Source organism: Scyliorhinus torazame, chromosome 8 (assembly GCF_047496885.1).
Source record: "Scyliorhinus torazame isolate Kashiwa2021f chromosome 8, sScyTor2.1, whole genome shotgun sequence".
Lineage (NCBI taxonomy): Eukaryota > Metazoa > Chordata > Chondrichthyes > Carcharhiniformes > Scyliorhinidae > Scyliorhinus > Scyliorhinus torazame.
In genome coordinates, this window is record NC_092714.1 from 149,403,229 (window position 1) to 149,418,738 (window position 15,510).

Here is a 15,510-nt window from a genome sequence, read left to right on the forward strand (position 1 = left end):
GGCACGAAGGCCCCTTCGAGGCCGTTGGAGTTGGACGGGGCACATTGGGTGCTGGCGAAGAGGCCCCAGGCAAATAAGCCACCAAGGGCGATGGTGGTGAGGTTCCACCGGTTCACGGACAGAGAGTGGGTCCTGAGATGGGCCAAGAAGGAGCGGAGCAGTAAGTGGGACAATGCAGAGATCCGAATATACCCAGACTGGAGCACGGAGGTTGCAAAGCGGAGAGCGGGTTTCAACCGGGCCAAAGCGGCGTTGTATCGGAAACAAGTGAAATTCGGAATGCTGCAGCCAGCGCGACTGTGGGTCACATACAAGGGCCAACACTATTACTTCGAAACGCCTGAAGAGCTGTGGACCTTTGTACAAGCCGAAAAGTTGGACTCTAACTGAGGGTTTGTGAGGGTGGGGGGGATGTTTTGGGGTTTGATGTGTGATGGTTGTTGTATATAGGGGGTCAATCACGCGCAGGAAATGTTACATGGGCTGGGGGAGAGAGACAAGGAGCTGCGCCAGAGGGGACGGAGCGGGCTTTGGAAAGGCGGGAAGGGGAACGAAGCAATGCATATGGATTGGGAGATTCCCACGCGGGGAGGTCAATGGGACGGCGGGGGAAGCCAGGGTCAGCAGGCGTCAGCTGTCTTACGGGAGTGACATGGGGGGAGCAAAAAAACTAGACAGGGGTCTAGCGGGGGGCAGGGGAGGAGGGGAAGGGTGGGGGGGGGGGAAGGGTTGCTGCTGCACTGGCCGAAAGGGAATGGGACACAGAAGAGGTGGTCGGGACGGGGGTCCCGCCTCTGGGGGACTGGAGGGTGAGGGAGGCGTGGACACGGGACTGGCCCAGAAAAGGAGATGGCTAGTCGGCGGGGCGTGGGGGTGGGTGGGTGGGGGGGGGGGGGGGGGGGGGGGGGGGTGAGAGCCCCTCCAATCCGGCTGATAACGTGGAATGTGAGGGGTCTGAATGGGCCGGTGAAGAGGGCTCGAGTGTTCGCGCACTTAAAGGGACTGAAGGCGGACGTGGCCCTGCTCCAAGAGACACATCTGAAGGTGGCGGACCAGGTCAGGCTAAGAAAGGGATGGGTAGGACAGGTATTCCACTCGGGACTGGACGCAAAGAATAGAGGGGTGGCAATATTGGTGGGAAAGCGGGTGTCATTTGAGGCCAAGACTATTGTAGCGGACAATGGAGGGCGATATGTAATGGTGAACGGTAGGCTGCAAGGGACGTGGGTGGTGTTGGTAAACGTATACGCCCCGAACTGGGATGATGCAGGATTCATGAAGCGCATGTTGGGGCGCATTCCGGACCTGGAGATAGGAGGCCTGATAATGGGAGGGGACTTCAATACAGTGTTGGATCCAGCACTGGACCGCTCCAAATCAAGGACTGGAAAGAGGCCGGCGGTGGCCAAGGTACTTAGGGGGTTTATGGATCAGATGGGGGGGGGGGGTGGACCCATGGCGGTTTGCAAGGCCGCAGGCCAGGGAATTTTCTTTCTTCTCCCATGTACACAAAGCCTACTCCCGGATAGATTTCTTTGTTCTGGGTAGGGCGATCATCCCGTGGGTGGAGGGGACGGAGTATTCGGCTATTGCCGTTTCAGACCATGCCCCGCACTGGGTGGAACTGGAGCTGGGAGAGGAGAGGGACCAACGCCCGTTGTGGCGGCTGGATGTGGGACTGCTGGCGGACGAGGTGGTGTGTGGGAAGGTGAGGGGGTGTATCGAAAGGTACTTGGAGGCCAACGACAACGGGGAGGTGCGGTTGGGGGTGGTATGGGAGGCGTTGAAGGCGGTGATCAGGGGAGAGCTAATTTCCATGAGGGCTCATAGGGAGAAGACAGAGGGTATGGAAAGGGAGAGGTTAGTGGGGGAGATTTTGAGAGTGGACAGGAGATACGCAGAGGCCCCGGAGGAAAGATTACTTGGGGAAAGACGACGGCTCCAGACGGAGTTTGACCTGTTGACCACAGGGAAGGCGGAGGCACAGTGGAGGAAAGTGCAGGGGGCGACCTACGAGTATGGGGAAAAGGCTAGTCGGATGCTGGCACACCAGCTCCATAAGAGGATGGCAGCGAGGGAAATAGGGGGAATCAAAGATGGAAGGGGAGCCACGGTTCGGAGTGCGACGAAAATAAACAAGGTATTCAAGGCCTTTTATGAAGAGCTGTACAGATCCCAGCCCCCAGCGGGGGAAGAGGGGATGAGACGATTCCTAGATCAGCTGAGATTCCCGAGGGTGGAGGAGCAAGAGGTGGCTGGTTTGGGGGCACCAATTGGGTTGGAGGAGCTGAGCAAGGGTTTGGGGACATGCAGGCGGGGAAGGCCCCGGGACCGGACGGATTCCCGGTGGAGTTCTACAGGAAGTACGCAGACCTGTTGGCCCCGCTACTGGTGAGGACCTTTAACGAGGCAAGAGAGGAGGGGACCCTGCCCCCGACAATGTCAGAAGCTTTGATCCTAAAGCGGGACAAGGACCCACTGCAATGTGGATCGTACAGGCCGATCTCGCTCCTCAATGTGGATGCAAAGCTGCTGGCAAAAGTGCTGGCCACGAGGATCGAGGACTGTGTCCCGGGGGTAATCCACGAGGACCAGGCGGGATTTGTAAAGGGCAGGCAACTAAACACCAATGTGCAGCGGCTCTTAAACGTGATAATGATGCCATCGGAGGAGGGAGAGGCGGAGATAGTGGCAGCTATGGACGCGGAGAAGGCCTTTGACCGAGTAGAGTGGGAGTACCTCTGGGAGGTGCTGCGTAGGTTTGGGTTCGGGGTAGGGTTTATCAATTGGGTTAAGCTCCTTTACAGAGCCCCGATGGCGAGTGGAGTGACGAACCGGCGGAGGTCGGAGTACTTTCGACTGTACCGAGGGACGAGGCAGGGGTGCCCCCTGTCCCCCCTGTTGTTCGCATTGGCGATCGAACCATTGGCCATGTCATTGAGGGAGTCTAATAAATGGAGGGGGGTGGTTCGAGGGGGAGAAGAGCATCGGGTGTCACTATATGCGGATGACCTGTTGCTGCACGTGGCGGATCCAATGGAGGGGATGGTGAAGGTCATGCAGACATGTAGGGAAGAGTGAGCTCTTTGTATTACAGGCGGGGGACCAAGACAGAGGGATAGGGGACCTACTGTTGAGGAGGGCGGAGGGGAGCTTTCGGTATCTGGGGATCCAGATAGCCAGGAGTTATGTAGGAGACCCTACATGAACTGAATCTGACGAGGTTGGTGGAGCAAATGGAGGAGGATTTCAAAAGATGGGACATGTTACCGCTCTCGCTGGCGGGTAGAGTGCAGTCAGTCAAAATGGTGGTCCTTCCGAGGTTTCTGTTTGTGTTTCAGTGCCTTCCCATCGTGATCACTAAGGCCTTTTTTAAGAGAGTAGGCAGGAGTATTATGGGGTTTGTGTGGGCGAATAAGATCCCGAGAGTAAGGAGAGGGTTCCTGGAACGCAGTAGGGACCGAGGAGGGTTGGCGCTGCCAAACCTGGGGAGCTACTACTGGGCAGCAAATGTGGCGATGATCCGCAAGTGGGTTGTGGAGGGAGAGGGGGCGGCATGGAAGAGGATGGAGATGGCGTCCTGTAAAGGAACGAGCCTGGGGGCGTTGGTGACGGCACCGCTGCCGCTCTCGCCGACAAAGTATACCACGAGCCCGGTGGTGGCGGTAACGCTAAGGATCTGGGGCCAGTGGAGACGGCACCGAGGTGCAATGGGAGCATCGGTGTGGTCCCCGATCAGGGGTAATCACCGGTTTGTCCCGGGGAAGATGGACGGGGGGGTTCCAGAGCTGGCATCGGGCGGGGATTGGAAGAATGGGGGACCTGTTCATCGACGGGACGTTTGCGAGCCTAGGGGCACTGGAGGAGAAGTTCGAGTTACCCCCGGGAAATGCCTTTAGATATATGCAGGTGAGGGCTTTTGTGAGGCGACAGGTGAGGGAATTCCCGTTGATCCTGGCACAAGAAGTTCAAGATAGGGTGATCTCGGGTGTATGGGTCGGGGAGGGCAAGATGTCGGAAATACATCAGGAGTTGAAAGAAGAGGGGGAAGCGTTGGTAGAAGAGTTGAAGGGTAAATGGGAGGAGGAGCTGGGGGAGGAGATCGAGGAAGGTCTGTGGGCTGATGCCCTTGGTAGGGTTAATTCCTCCTCCTCGTGTGCCAGGCTCAGCCTGATACAATTTAAAGTGGTCCACAGAGCGTACATGACGGGGGCGAGGTTGAGTAGGTTCTTTGGGGTAGAGGACAGATGTGGAAGTTGCTCAGGGAGCCCGGCGAACCATGTCCATATGTTTTGGTCATGCCCAGCACTGGAAGGGTTCTGGAGAGGAGTGGCGGGAGCAATATCTCAGGTGGTGAAAGTCCGGGTCAAGCCAAGCTGGGGGCTAGCAATATTTGGAGTAGTGGACGAACCGGGAGTGCAGGAGGCGAAAGAGGCCGGCATTCTGGCCTTTGCGTCCCTAGTAGCCCGGTGAAGGATCTTGCTAATGTGGAAGGAGGCGAAGCCCCCCAGCCTGGAGGCCTGGATAAATTATATGGCTGGGTTCATAAAGTTGGAGAGGATTAAGTTCGCCTTGAGAGGGTCTGCGCAGGGGTTCTACAGGCGGCGGCAACCGTTCCTAGACTATCTCGCGGAGCGCTAGAGGAAGGTCGGTCAGCAGCAGCAGCAACCTTGGGGGGGGGGGGCGTGGAGGGGATGTCCTGGGAGGGGGGGGGGGAGAGGGGGGGGAGGGGGGGACTGCCTGGGAGGGTGGATGAGCAAGAGATAACATGAAGGGTTGGGGAAACTGGCACGTACGGGTGAGGGCCAGTGTACAAAGCTGTGTAAATACATCATTTTGCCATGTATATATCTTGCTCTGCGCGATTTCTCGTTTTTTTTTTGTTACGGGGTGGGGGGGGTTATTGTTTGTAAGGGAGAAAAATTGTGTTAAAAAACTTTAATAAATATATATATTTTTTAAATAGTTAACCAGTTGTATTTGCTGCATATTTCATTATAGTTCTTGCTTTAAATAAACACTAATTGTGTTTACGTTTGTAAACCAGGTCACTGTAATTATTGGGTAGCCAAGTACCAGAGACTTTGGACATTTTTCTAAGAACTATTGGTTAATTCAGTGGTGTTGTATCTCCGGGTCATGTGGGGCTGGAATTGACCGGGCACCAGCCCAGGATGCCGTAACAACAGTCAATATTATCTCCAGTGGCTTTGGCAACATGTCAAATGAACAAACCTAAAGCCTTGATTGCTTTCCTTCCAGGGAAGATCAGATCAGAACGCTGGGCGGGATTCTCCGACGCCCCGCTGGGCCGGAGAATCGCCGGGGGCTGGCGTGAATCCCGCCCCCGCCAGTTGCTGAATTCTCTGGCGCCGGATATTCGGTGGGGGTGGGAATCGCGCCGCGCCGGTTGGGGGGCACCCCCCCGGCGATTCTCCGGCCCGGATGGGCCGAAGTCCCACTGCTGGAATTCCTGTCCCGCCGGCGAGAATCAAACTACCTCTCTTACCGACGGGACAAGGCGGCGCGGGCGGGCTCCGGGTTCCTGGGGGGGGGGCGCGGGGCGATCTGGCCCCGGGGGGGGTGCCCCCACGGTGGCCTGGCCCGCGATCGGGGCCCACCGATCCGCAGGCGGGCCTGTGCCGTGGGGGGCACTATTTTCCTTCCGCCTTCACCATGGTCTCCACTATGGCGGAGGCGGAAGAGACCCCCTCCACTGCAGATGCGCGGGGATGCCGTGAGCGGCTGATGACGCTCCCGCGCATGCGCCGCATGGCAAAGTCATTTCCGCGCCAGCTGGCGGGGCACCAAAGGCCTTTCCCGCCAGCTGGCGGGGCCGAAATCAGTCTGGCGCGGGCCTAACCCCTCAAGGTGAGGGCTCGGCCCCCCAAGATGCGGAGACTTCCACACCTTTGGGGCGGCGCGATGCCGGACTGATTCGCACCGTTTTTGGCGCCGGTCGGCGGACATCGCGCCGATTGCGGAGAATCCTTCCCCAGGATCTGAGACCATGAAACAAATAGGAACAGACAGGAGCCAGTCAACCCACCAGGTCTGTCCTTCCAGCATTCAGTGGGAGACCATCAGTAACTCCATCACCCTGCCATGATTCAGAAACTCTCAATACCTTTGCCGAACAAACTCTACCAATCTCAGCTTTGAGAGTTTAAATTGACTCCCAGTCTCAACAATGTTTTCAGGATGAATGCCGAAAGCTCCTTGTGTGATGTGGTGCATCCTATCATCTTACCTCACTCGATTTTTAATGTAATGCCCCTTGTTCTGGACTCCTCTGTCATGCTATGCAGACATGCACATAATGAGATACAAACAGGCAGCTAATGAATACAGAGAACAGGACATAACCAATCAGCAGGCAGAGCTCTTGGGGGTGGTTTCCCAATATAAAAGGCACGAGGCACTCACACTCCGCCTCTTTCCACTGGTGACATCTACAGTGTGAGTCAGGGTGTGCGTATCATATAACTCCTACAGCACATGACTAAGAGCTAGTCTGGTTCAGTCAGGCAGATTAATCACACTAGGTTAGCAGAGAGTCGAACTTACAGAGGATTGAGCTAACTGTGTGGAGGTTCAATCAATCATATTGAACTAACTTCAAGGTGTGGAGTATCTCTCAGGTAAAGCTGCATCCAGTTGCAGCCCATGTTATCTTACTGTGCTTAACACAACATGATACCAGGAGACTGCAATCCCTAAGTGATTTACCTCAATCTGTTCCGTGACGACCAGCAAATGTATCCCGGCACCGTGGAGAAGATCCAGGCACCTCAACAGTTGCGGACCTCCGGCAATCTCAGTGCCAACTGGCGGACGTTCAAGCAAAGGTTTATGCTGTACATCGATGCCTCAGACCTCGAGGGTGCGTCTGATACAAGGAAGATCGCGCTTCTCCTCTCAACTGCGGGGGATCAAGCCAACCAACTCTTCAACTCGCTGAACTTCACCGAAGGCCAGGACAAGACAAAGTTTCAGACCGTCCTGGACAAGTTTGATAGTCATTGTGAAGGGGACACCAAGAAATCTTTGAGCGCTATATGGTCAAACAACGCCTCCAAGGTAAAGATGAATCTTTCAACTCCTTCCCAACTAATCTCCGTCTACTAGCGCTGTCCTACAACTTTGGTGATATTGCTGACTCCATGATCAGAGACCAGATCATTTTCGGAGTTTACTCTGATCCTCTGAAAGAGCAGCTTTTAAAAATCAACATATGACCCTGCCAGTTGCGATTGAAACATGTACAGTGAAACATATACACGCCAAAAACCTGTATTCCCAATATAAATCGGATGAAAAGGAGAAACTTGATGAAAGCGGCCATTTTGAAGACAAGAAGGTGGTACTGCGCTTTTTAGGCATGGTAAATTTATTGGGCAAGTTTATCCCAAACCTGGCCTCACATACCATGGCCCTCAGACACCTGGTAAAAAAGTCCACTGCCTTTGAGTGGCAGGCAGCTCATCAAGCAGAGTGGTTGGAGCTGAAAGCCAAGCTCACCACTGCATCTGTATTGGCATTTTTTGACCCTGACAGGGAAACAAAAATCTCGACAGAGGCAAGCGAGGACAGCATCGGCGCGGTGTTGGTCCAGCGCGATGACACCTCATCCTGGGCACCGGTTGCCTACGCATCACGGGCAATGACACCCACCGAGCAGCGGTATGCCAAAATTGAAAAGGAGTACCTGGGCCTGCTTACTGGAATTCTCAAGTTCCACGATTATTTCTACGGCCTGCTGACGTTCACTGTCGAGACGGACCAGAGGCCTCTGGTTCACGTATCCACAAGGCCCTGAACGACATGACACCCCGGCTGCAGCGCATCCTCCTCAGACTCCGGAGGTATGACATTGAACTTGTGTACACGCCTGGCAAGGAGCTCATTATTGCGGGTGCCTTGTCCCGCTCCATAACCTTGCCTGCTGACCCGCCGGCATTCGTCCAACAGATCGAATCACAGGTGCAGCTGTGGGCCAGCAACCGCCCGGCATCGGATGAAAAGGTGATTTGCATTCACGAGGAGACAGCCAAAGATCCTCTTCTGCAGCGTGTCATGCTCCACCTCGCCGATGGCTGGCAAAAAGGGCAGTGCCCTCAATTCTTCAATGTGAAGGACGACCTGACAGTGATTGATGGTATCCTCCTCAAGCTGGACCGCATTGTCATTCCACTCAGTCTCCAGAGCTTGGTGCTCCGGCAAATCCATGAGGGACATCTGGCTGTCGAGAAGTGCAGGCGCAGAGCCAGGCAGGCTGTCTACTGGCCCGGGATCAATCAGGATATCTCAAATATGGTCCTCAACTGTCCGGCCTGTCAATGCTTCCAGCCAGCACAGGGCAAGGACAAAGCAGCACAAACTCGTGACTTCCCCGTGGTCCAAGGGGGCATCAACCTCTTTCATGCCAGCGGTCGTGATTATGTGTTAATCATTGATTATTTTCCTAACTACCCAGAAGTTGTGAAGCTCTCGGACCTCACATCCAAGACTGTCATCAAGGCCTGTAAGGAGACATTCTCCAGGCATGCTATTCCACTCACTGTCATGAGTGACAACAGTCCTTGCTTCAGCAGCCAAGAGTGGTGAAGATTTGCCCAGGTATATCAGTTCCAACACGTCACCCAGCCCGCATTACCCGCAGTCCAACGGGACGGTTGAGAAAGGGGTGCACATAGTGAAGCAGCTCATCTGCAAGGCCGCGGATTCTGCTTCTGACATCAACCTTGCGCTGCTTGCGTACAGGGCAACCCCTCTGTGTACCGGCATGTCACCAGCTCAACTCCTGATGAACAGGGACCTGCGGACGACTCTTCCAGCAATACACTTGCCTGACCTGGATCACCTCCCGGTGCTGCAGAAGGTGCAGAAGCTCAGGGACCGGCAGAAGCAGAGCTATGATGCCCATGCCACAGATTTGCCTGTGCTATCCCTAGTGGATGCTGTTCGGATCAAGCTACCTGATGGAGGCTGGTCAGCTCCAGCTGTTGTTGTTCGACAGGCTGCTCCCCGATCGTATGTTGTGCGTATGGCTGATAGTTCTGTTGTGCGGCACAACAGACGGGCACTACGCACAGCGGCCCGCCCACAACCACATTCTTTGTTGTTTCCATCTGTTATTGTGCCACCCCTGATACCTCGAACCATGAGGCTACCAGTCAGGCTTCAATCCCGCCCATCAAGGTGTCGTCGTCCCCACCACCACCTCTCCGGCGGTCGACCAGGATCAGACGCAAGCCCCAGAGACTGGATTTATGAACACTTGTTTTGTTTGCTATGTTCTGTTTTCGCACCTTAGACACCTGTTTTCACATGTACATATGTTCCCATCTGCTTCTGTGTGTAAATAAGTTAGTTTTTCGGCCTACACATGTAAATACTTTCACATAGGACATAGAAAATTTTTTCAAAAGGAGAGATGTCATGATATGCAGACATGCACATAATGAGATACAAACAGGCAGCTAATGAATTCAGAGAACGGGACATAACCAATCAACAGGCAGAACACTTGGGGGTGGTTTCCCACTATAAAAGGCACGAGGCACTCACACTCCGCCTCTTTCCACTGGTGACATCTACAGTGTGAGTCAGGGTGTATATATCATATAACTCCTACAGCACATGGCTAAGAGCTAGTCTGGTTCAGTCAGACAGATTAATCACACTAGACTAGCAGAGAGTCAAACTTACAGAGGATTGAGCTAACTGTGTGACAGGTTCAATCAATCATATTGAACTAACTTCAAGGTGTGGAGTTTCTCTCAGGTAAAGCTGCATCCAGTTGCAGCCCGTGTTATCTTACTGTGCTTAACACGACATCCCCCACCAGAGGAAATAGTCTTTCTCTTTTCAAAACAATCAAATCCTTTTATCGTCTTAGACACCTCAATTATATTAACTCGAGGGATGACAAAGCTAGTCTATGCAAATGGACCTCTTAATTAAACCCCATCAGCCCCAAAGCTGAAGCTGGAAGGCACGTTAATGACTGATTGACTAACTGTTTCATCTGTATTTACCTAGATATTTGATAACTGCTCCAAAGATTGTTCGTGTTGATGTGAAGGAAACGGTCACTGTCCAAGTATTTGAGGCCCATGAGAATGTTGACGCCATCATTTATTTAATGAACCAAATAAACATGATGGTGTGCTCGGAGATACACAGGATCAACCTCAATCATACCAATAACTTCACGGACGTAATCCTTCTGCAGGTAACTGTTTTTTGCTCACCCGCCAGGACTGTTTGGAATTATGAGCTTACTCTTGTTATTTATATTTTCTCATTATTAGATGTGTAAGAGTCCTTCCTGTTTATTTCCTTTGTTCCCATTTCTTTTATTTACTTTTTATTAATTTGGTCTGTAAACCCATAATCAGGATGTGCCTTTAAGCAAAGATTCAAAGTTGAAACAGTCTGTTTGCCAGGACGTGTTCCCAGGCTTTTGTATTTTGCAAGGTCGAAGCCAGACTCTTCGGCACCGAGTGGATAGTAGGAACCGGCCTTGGAGGGAGTTGGTTCGATTGGTTCACTGGCAAACAGTGAGTTATTGTACAACGCCATTAATCAATGGGCTTGCACCAGCTCATTTGCTGATGAATAGACAACTTACGACGACCTTGCCCTATATTCCGAAGGAACCAGTTAATGAAAGATTAGAAAGGAAACTGACCTTTCAAAAAAGGAGGCAAAAGAGATTTTGCGACAAATCCACGAGAAGGCTCCAACTGTTGCAACCAGATGATGTAGTCAGGCTGGAAGATCCAAATGGGAAAGAATGGTAAAAGTATGCAAAGGTACTTCGACAGGCAGGTCCGCATTCATATCTAATCATCACTGATGACGAAACAGTCTTAAGGAGAAACAGAAGAGCTTTGCTGAAAGTTCAGCAACCTTTTGTAAGTAATCCACAAGAAGAATTTGTGAGCAATCCTAAGAAAGTTGAAAAAGATACAGTTCAGCATTCAGAGCCAGAACAAAATAAAAATGCACAAATGCAAGAGGAACAACAAGAAACATCCACAACAACAAATGAAGATGAAACATGGTCATAAACTCAACCAACTGCTCAGAAGATCAACAAGGCAAAGGCGTAAACCTGAGAGACTGAATTTGTGATAGGCTGTAAATAGTTAAATGTTCTAAAGAATTATGCATATCATATTTTATTGTAAAATAAAGTCGTGAATGTAAATAATTACATTTCCAAAGGAAAGGGGATGTGATAATATGCATAAGCAATCATGTATTAATGATGTACACGACCTCCAACCAACAGGTGGCAGTGTGAATCTACCATGTGACTCTGTACCTCGAGGAGTTGGGAGATAATTGTGTTGGTGAATAATCATACTTGCAGTAGCTCTCGGATAATTTATTAGTATTAGTAGTTTGGAATATATTTCTTATAGTTATCTTTACCACGTATTTGTTTTATAATAAAATACTTTAACTAGTAAAGAACTAAATGTTCTATTGTGCATCATTCCTCCTGGCCATAGCACAAGAACATGACACTCTCAGATCCATCTACTCCTGAAAATGTACTTTATATTTCCTCTCCTCCTCCTTTGGACTGTCACCACTGAGATGGGAGCTGTGCACTGCCTAGCTCTAGTTACACTACTCAACAGGCCACTACATATATCTAAATGATTTGTCCAGCTAACTATATGGCCAAATATGTGCTTTCCCGATGAATCTCAGAATGACCATTCAATACAGATTTCTTCAATAAACAACATTATTAGTTTATTATTAAACCAGACTTATTGAACAGAAGGGTCAAGCTCATTAATATACAGTATGAAATATGACATGCAAAGACACACATACACACACAGACACACACACACATACACACCCACACACATACACACACACATATTCACACACATGCATATACACACACATACACATGGACACATACACACACATACATATAGACACACACACGTATACACACACACATAGGCACACACAGATGTACATACACACACATACACATAGACACACATCCACACACATACATATAGACACACACATGTATACACACGCACACATGGACATACACACATATGCACACACACATACATACACACATACATACATGCACAAATACAGATACACACACAAATATACCCACACACACATACACACATGCACACACAAATACACACATACATACATAGACGCATATACGCACAGACATACACATAAACAGATACACTTACACACACGTATACGTATGCACCCACACAAATACATAAACACACATACACACATGCATACATACACACACACATATAGACACATATACATATGAACAGCCACATACACATAGACAGACACACATACATGCACGTGCACATACACTTACACATACACACACATACAAACACACACATATAGTCAGGCACATACATACGCACGCGATATACACATACACCCACACCCACATAGACCCACATGCACACACAGAAATACACACACACTCACGCATATATATGCACACGCATAGACAAACATACACATATACATACACATACATACATACATACACACACACACACACTCATGAGCACACACATACTCATACACATCGCACATACATACACACATAAACTGCTTCAATATCTTTTCTTATAAAGTGTTGTCTTTTCCAAGAACAGCAGCAACCAGAGTCCTTGCATTAACCCTTTAAGGGATAGTGGCCTGAATTCTCTGGCCATTGCAATTCATTTTCCCCACTGGCAACGCACCCCCGCCCAAGGATTTCCTGGCAGCATGGAGTGGCTGCAATGGAAAGTCCCAGTGACAAGTGGCGGGAAGACAGAATCCCGCTGCCAGCAAATGGTGTGCCACTGAAAAAGACATGGGTGGTGGATCGGAGAACCTCGCCCCGTGTTTTTTTAAAAACATTCCAGTTCTTGAAGTTTAACCTTCTCCATGATTTAAGCATTTATGACACCACCAAAAGGAATCATTTCACACTTCTCTGCATTAAATTGTATCTGACATGCTCCTGCCCATTTTGCCAGTTCATCCCTTTCTGATGTCTGTTCCTATTCTCCTCATTGTTCATCAAATTTCCCATAATCAGCAAACTTTAAAATATGCCCTGCATATCCAAGTTCACGTCGCTGATATATTGACTCTTGGTTAACACCATAACCCCTCCCCCCCACCTGAATTACATTTGTTAATCTCTGCTGTCTGTCAGTTTTCCAATATTCGCTTCACATAGGGTGAGGTTGCCTGGCCTCGCTGCAACATGTTTCTCAGCAGCGGCTGATGGCCCACCATTGGCCAGTCGCTGTCAACAGGATTTCCCACTGAATCCACCCCACAATGCTGGAAAACCCGTGCAGGGGAGCGCTGTCGGCGGGACCGGAAGACCCCACCAGCATGAACAGCCGGTAGATCCCACCTTTGTCACTTCTGCTTTGTTCCTGTGGGCTTCACTTTTGCAGTGTTTTATCAAACATCAATCTCTCTTCCCACATTAATGACGGAGGGCTGAATCTTACGGCTCTTCTGGTGGGATTTTCCAGTCCCGCTGAAAGCGACCCTCTTCAGTGGGTTCCCATGGCGAGCAATGAAAATGGCCATTGACTTCGGCGGCACCAGAAGATCCCAATGGCAGCCAATGGGGAGCCATCTCTGCCACCGGAAAACATGCCCCAGGTGGCCAGAAATCCCAGCAGTTAACTCTTGGGTCATGTTTTTGTCCATTTGTCATAATATCTCCTTACGAGCCAAAGTGCCACATTTTATTTGATAATGCCCCCGTGACGCATGTTGAGATGTTCAATTACATTAAAGATGTTGCAGTAATGCAAATCAATAGTTAAGAGGTAAAATATAGACCAAGGGCGAGATTCTCTGATCGGCGTTGCACAAAATCGTGTTCAGCGATCGGCCGGAGAATACCCATTTCCGAAGAAATCGGGGGCGGCGCCACTTTCGCGATGCTCTGCCCCGTCCAAAGTGTCGTATTCCAGGAGTACGCCGCGCGCTGTATCGACGGTCTCAGGAAGTTGCCTGAGGCCCAACCTCCCTGCTCCGCCCCCGACCGGCCGAGTTCCCAACAGCATCGGTCGCGTGTGCTATCATCCTTCGGGAACTCGGCATGGCGGCTGCGGACTCAGTTCAGCGCCGCCACAGTCGGGGGAGGGCCGATGCACGGGCAGGGGGGTCTTTGTTAGGGGCCAGGGGTACAGTTGGGGGGGGCGGTCCGGCTCGTGAGCCGGCCAAAGGGGGGACACTATTTTGCAGGCCGGGCGCAGCCGCCGCCATGCTGCTGCTGCCACGGACCCGGCAATTCTCCAGGCCATATCGGCAGCTAGAGCCGGATGCTCGACTGCTCAGCTGCTAGCCCCCAGCCAAACGGGCCTTTTTGCACCGAATTTCCGGTCGTAAAACGTCACCGTTCCCACGCCAGCGTGAGGACATAGCCTCAGAATTGGAGAATCCAGCCCCAAGTTAGGGACAGATTGGTGACTTGGTGCCAGAGTGTATTCCTGGAGTTGGGAATCAACCTCTCCGCCTAGTTAAGTGCCCGGACCTCGGAGGAAGTGCTCACAGTGTAATGTTTTTGCCTTATCTTGTTCTGCTCTACACGGTATGTATCAATGATTTAGACTTAACTAACCATGAGGTTTATAGGAAGAAAGGTATCAGCTACAGGAAGATGTTGATGAGTTAGTCAGGTGGATAGAATGGGGCAAATGGAGTTCAATCCAGAGAATTGTGAGGTGATGTATTTGAGGAGGGCAGGAAAGACACAATAAATGGCAGCATACTGAGAAGTGCAGAGAAACAGAGCAACCTTGGAGCTGACGTCCGGGATGGCACGGTGGCACAGTGGTTAGCACTGCTGCCTCACAGCTCCAAGGTCCCGGTTCAATTCCGGCCTCGGGTAACTGCCTGTGTGGAGTTTGCACTTTCTCCCCGTGTCCGCGTGGGTTTCCTCCCACAGTCCAAAGATGTGCAGGGTAGGTGGACAGGCTACGCTAAATTGTCCCTTAGTGTCCAAAAGGTTAGGTAGGGGTACTGGGTTACGGGGATGGGGTAGAAGCGTGGGCTTAAGTAGTGTGGTCTTTCTAAGGGCTGATGCTGACTCGATGGGCCGAATGGCCTCCTTCTGCACTGTAAATTCTATGAATCTGTGGGAGCCACATTCTACATCATAAATTCCTATGATCTACAAAATTAAGGAAATTACTTTTCTAAATGTAAAATGGGTTAGCTGCCTCCTCTATTTTCAAATGGAGGATGAGTCCTTCTCTTCATAGAAAATCAAGAGTGTGTGTGTGTGTGTGTGCAAGCAAGAGGCTGTTCAGAGAAAGTTCATTCGACTGACACCTGGGAAGAGGAGGTTATCCTAAGAGGTAAGGTTGGCCAGGCTGGGCCTATATCTGTTGGAGTTTAGAAGAATGGGAGGTGATCTTATTGAAATAGATAAGATTCTGAGGGGATTTGACA

General features: G+C 50.9%; 1 protein-coding gene across 1 annotated transcript in view; it reads left to right on the forward strand.

The window, feature by feature from the left end:
* Window positions 1-15,510, forward strand: part of LOC140428786 (complement C3-like) — a 163,479-nt gene that overhangs the window by 6,639 nt on the left and 141,330 nt on the right. The window contains exon 2 of the mRNA XM_072515475.1: window positions 10,045-10,237. Coding sequence (XP_072371576.1) covers window positions 10,045-10,237 — 193 coding nt within the window. The remainder of the gene's footprint in view (window positions 1-10,044; window positions 10,238-15,510) is intronic.